Here is a 4,873-nt window from a genome sequence, read left to right as displayed (position 1 = left end):
CGGAAGAGAAGGACAGGTCAGCAGCGATGGGCTGATGCCCCTGTCCTGCTGGAGCAGGTGGAAAGGGGCAAAGCAAGAGGAGGCAAGCAGAGAGAAGAGCAGGTAGGCTGGAGAAGCTGGAGGAAAGTTTGCAGATGACCCCAGATCAGGAGGACTGGGAGGATGCTCAAGTGCTGTGGGGTTTCGAGGCCAGCCAGGACAAAGCCCAGAGCAGCCTCGTCTGAATCCAGAGCGGGCTGAGCTCTGGCCAGGGTGTAGGGGTCGGGCGTGAGAGCCCCAGAGGGGTCCTCTCCCACCTGGATTTTCCTCCTTGTCTAAAGAAGAGACTATCAGGTGGTTTTCAGGAGAGCGATTTTGAGCCCACCTCAGTGGTCAGCGAAAGGCTGGAGGATGAGGTGCAGGTTTGCGATCCTGCTTGGGACCTACTTGGGAGGCTGCATCTTCTCCACAACTTGAAGCGTGACCACGAGGAGGATGAGGAGGCTGAAGAAGACCCAGAGTCGACCTGGCTGGCACCTGTATATTGCTTTCAACTTCCTGCAAGGAAGCAGACGTTTCAGACCATTAGTAGGTAGAAAAAAAGCGTGTGTGAGGCAGAGGAAGATGCCTTGAGACTTTATTAAATTTTTTTTTTAAGGTAAAGTCACGTTTTCGTGGGTGCAAGGGGTGCAGAGGCAGCGATAACCAACGAACCCCAGAGACTGTGCTGAAGCAGTGTAGCCTAGTGGAAATTTCCAGCTGGGATACAAATATCACACTGAAAGGTAAACAGCGATAACCGTAAAGTCCCTTGGCCGCTCAGGGACGCCTTACCGGCACAGCCTGAGCTCCCGCTTCGGCGGCAGGAACAGGCACTGCTTGTGTTTTCCTTGCCCTGCCTGGCCTAGAAATATCGGGACCCTATCTTTATAAACAAAGACAATAAAGCCTTGTTTTCCCTGCTCTCCCCTCCTCTCGATGCCTGCCGTTGGAGGTGATTGCCACCTGCGCAGGCTCCAGCTGTGGCTGCAGATGTGATGCTCCTGTGGGAGCCCCAGCTGTGCCTCTCCGGTGCGTGACCTGGCTCTTAGTCTGGTTTTAGCCCAGTCTACGATGGCAGCGTGACTTCTTCAAGTCATCAGCACTACGCTATGGGGGTTTGGGTTATGTGTGGGGACATTCAGGCGATGAAAAACATTGCCACGGGACTTGTACTGTTTGTAGGGCTTGCTGCAAACCCTGGTGGAGCTTGATCCTAGTCTTAATCTTAGTCTTAATCTTAAGCGGAGCAGTCGGGGGGCTAAGCTTCCTGGAAAAAAGGATTAGCTTGCATTTCATTTCTGCTGGTTTCTACCCAGGTTTCTACCCCTATTGTTGCCTAACAGGAGATGATTTGTACTGAGAATCTGGTAAAGTCCTCTGTTGTGAGCTCCTCCTCGGGTGGGAGTCCAGCCTGCAAGCCCCAGATGTCTGGCACAGGCTGCTTCGCCGAGCACGAAACGGAGGGATCTAAATAGGTGGCATTAGTGAAAGCAGAAATTTGGGGAGAGCCTGCTTGAAGCCCTGTTCTGACAGCTAATCGATGTCTGTTGGTGTTGCTCACTTCCTTCAGGGGTCAGTTTTGGACCAAGAGAGTGGGCCTGGGACTGCCCGGACCTGCTTGTCCCAGAGCTTCTTCATCTCTGTGGTGCTTTATCTCCTACCCCGGGCGGTCTTGTGACACGTGGGAGAAGTACGAGCTTGATGAGCTAGCAATGACGCAAACACGGGCTGTCTGAAGCGGTCAGTTGAAAAACTGGATGAGTTCCACAAAAATCATTGGCTGTACAAACTAACAGTAATTTGGTTATTACAGCACTACTTCCAGTGGTTGCCCATCAGTTTGGACCCTCACGGGTACGGTTCTGCCCTGCTCTCGATAAACGTCACTTACTGAGTTGAAATGCTAAAGAGATTTTTCATGTCTGAAGCACTTGGGACTGCAAAGGCTGGGAGGTCTGAGGTCATGACGGTGCTACTGAAGATTCGAAAGGCACGTAATTACTGGCACGGTGAAGAAGCTAGTCGTTAGCAGCACAGCATCCTCAAAACCTGATGGCAACCTGGAGGTATCCACGCTCACCTTCCACTTGAGGAGCAGAGCGCCAAGCTCGGATGAGAGACAGGCAGCTGGCACACGAGCGCACGGCTCGCTGCCGGGCCACGCAAGCGGCACAAGGAGACCCTCGTGCTGTCAAAGATAAATGGGTATGACGTGCATCAGATTAGAAAAATGCCAAATGCTTAAACGGCGCTTAAAAATGCCGAGGCACGTTAAAAGGAGGGGGTTGAATCGGAGACTCGAGGCTGCCCCGGGGCTGCTGCAAGGCAAGGAGGGTTGAAATATCCCATGTGGAAGATATCTGATGGCTAGAGAGACCAAAGAGGGAGAAGGCAGTGAAGGAGGAGTTGCTCCAGGATGAAGTGATGCTGCTGGACAGACCTTGTTGGAGACTTGATCCAACTGTCCCATCACTCAAGGCACAGCTGATGATAAGTTTGTCTGCCTGGCCAGCCTAGGAAAAGTGGCAAGAAGGGAATGAAGAGCTAACTAACTGATATTTACCAATATACCCAAACTCCTTCTTTGGGGAAATCTGCACAAGCACCCAGTAGCAAAGGCAGAATGATGCAACGCTTCCCTGGCAGGCGGTGCTGAGGTAGGTGGCACCCTCTGCTACTCCAGTATCTGTATTTTGTGCAGATATAATTCTGGACTTGCTTCCACAGAGGTCCCTGGTCGGTACTAAACTTTCAACCTGTAGAGAATCTGTGAAAGATCCAGGTCCTTTTGCTGCTAGCATGCTGCCTCTTTTGACATGGCCGTTGTGTTGGTTGAACGACCAGTTGAGAACACGTGACCTGTTGCCAGCTGCTTGGGTCTGATCAGGCTAGCATAAAGCCTGAGCCCTTCCTCCAGGCTGGCTCTGGTGGGACACCACACGTGCACCAAGGAGGATGCGCTGAGGAAGGGAGAGCTGTGACAGCACTGAAGTTTGCACTGAAGATGCCAAGAAGTTGCACTGAAGGCGGCAAAAACCAGGATAAAAATGGCCCATGTAGCATGAGAAGCCTCTGTCTTGGAGGCTGGAGCAGCTGGATGATTTGTAGCTGGACAAGAAGCCTTCAAAACGCTCACCTGCTTTCCGTGGGTAATTCCTTCACAGCCCTCTCTCAGTTCAATATGCCAGGATGAGATCACGGGCACGGGTGTCTTGGGGCAGAGTTAAATACTTGAGATCAAAGCACCAGGGAGATGTCCAAGATGCTCTTGGAGCTGGTGGGAGTCCATACTGCCCCGTAGGGCAGGTCAGGCTGAGAGAGCAACCTGCAACCTCTTTGGAAATGCCTCCGGCTGCGGGTGGGCTATAGCTGAAGAGCCCATGCAGATCACAGCCTGTGTGCTGTCACCTCCAAAGGTGGAGGTGACACCCCGTGGGGATGCAGCACCCCAAAGATGCGAGGGCTCAGCAGCTGAATCCTTCTACGCTGGCTCAATGGATTTAATCAAACCCCAATCTGTTGGTCATTTATTTGCAAGGGATGATGCCCCCAGCCGTGTCTCACTGCCTGCTCCTGGCAGGAGTGGGGATGCTGCTTGGAAGGAGATGCTGCTCGGTTGCAGCGGTACTGCAGATTTCCCCACCATTTTTTCCCCTCTGCTTGAAGCAGAGAGGACGACCTGCTTCCCTCCGATCTGTGCCCTTTTCATGTCCAACACAAAAATAAATGCGCTGGTCAGGATGGGTCTGTGGTTGGCTGGCACTTGCTGAGCCGTGCAGGGTCTCAGCTGACTGCCGGGTACCGCGGGAGGTGCTGAGGCCGAGTTCACCGTGCAGATAGGTGGCAGAAAATGAATTTATTGATTTGCTGTGGCTAGATATGCTCCAGGCAGCGAGCAATGTTGCACGGGGAATTAATGTACACGATATGTATACTAGCAATAGTCCGCTTCCTCCAACCAACGATTGGAGTCATTTTCTTTACTTGCATCGCGATAAATGAGAAAACAGGGACAACAGTCTGCAGGACGCTCAGAAGAAGAGAAGATAGCGCAGCGAGGGCACAACGGCACTGCCTGCCTGTGTGGATGCCCAACCTACCCTTGAAACAGCTGGGTTAGGAAAAACCCCGAGCCTCCTAGCACTGCAGCCTGGTGTGCGGCACCCCAGGCGTGGAAAGGCTGTCCTACTCCGAAATGCTCTCCCCCAGCAAAAGAAGACTTCTGCGAAGTCAAGCCTTGCCCTTCTCTACTCCTTGTCCATCCTCTCCAAAATAGAGGCTGTGGAAGAGCACACCTCACCTTAGATGCATTCGTGGGGCTGGCAGTGTAAAAGACTTGGACAGAGACGCGTTTCTGCTCCACATCTACTCCACAGGTGGGCGAGTAGAGCTGAAAGCCGTGAGCCCTCACCTGGGATGAGGCAGGAGGGATCAACATCCTACTTGCCCCGCCAAGGTCTTTGCCATTGTCCTTCCTTTGGGGCACCAGGCCCTACCGAAGATGCCGTTTTCCTGCCGAGCACGCAGGGGAGCAGTGCTGCCCTTGGAGCTTCCCCAGAAGAGAGAGCCCCACCAACCCAGACCTCCCTGCATCTACGTGGAGCAGCAGCGCTCCTCTGCCCATTCCCATCATCACTTCGATATCCAACCGTTTCTCAACACGGAGGGACCTACAAGGACGTGACCTCTGGGTAGGATGGAAATAGAATTTTACTGAAGGAAATAGCGTTTTACTTAAATTAATAAAAATTCCACTTACGTGATCAAATATCTTCTGAATTTCAGCATGGTGAGCTGGAGCCTTGGCTGGAGAGCGGGTGGTTATCGTCAGACTGGAAGAATGGAAAGCAAA

The 4,873-nt window shown here is 52.7% G+C and overlaps 1 protein-coding gene across 1 annotated transcript in view; it reads right to left on the bottom strand.

Annotated features, from left to right (window-relative positions):
- Nucleotides 1-4,873, bottom strand: part of LOC104164103 — a 7,878-nt gene that overhangs the window by 2,683 nt on the left and 322 nt on the right. Inside the window, exons 2-4 of the mRNA XM_009703332.1 lie at nucleotides 4,781-4,853; nucleotides 4,317-4,432; nucleotides 427-537 (exon numbers count right to left, since the gene is read on the bottom strand). Of these exons, the coding sequence (XP_009701634.1) occupies nucleotides 427-537; nucleotides 4,317-4,432; nucleotides 4,781-4,853 (300 nt within the window). The remainder of the gene's footprint in view (nucleotides 1-426; nucleotides 538-4,316; nucleotides 4,433-4,780; nucleotides 4,854-4,873) is intronic.

This window comes from Cariama cristata, unplaced genomic scaffold, assembly GCF_000690535.1.
Source record: "Cariama cristata isolate BGI_N322 unplaced genomic scaffold, ASM69053v1 scaffold6987, whole genome shotgun sequence".
Classification (NCBI taxonomy): Eukaryota; Metazoa; Chordata; class Aves; order Cariamiformes; family Cariamidae; genus Cariama; species Cariama cristata.
This window is presented reverse-complemented; position numbering and strand designations above follow the sequence as displayed.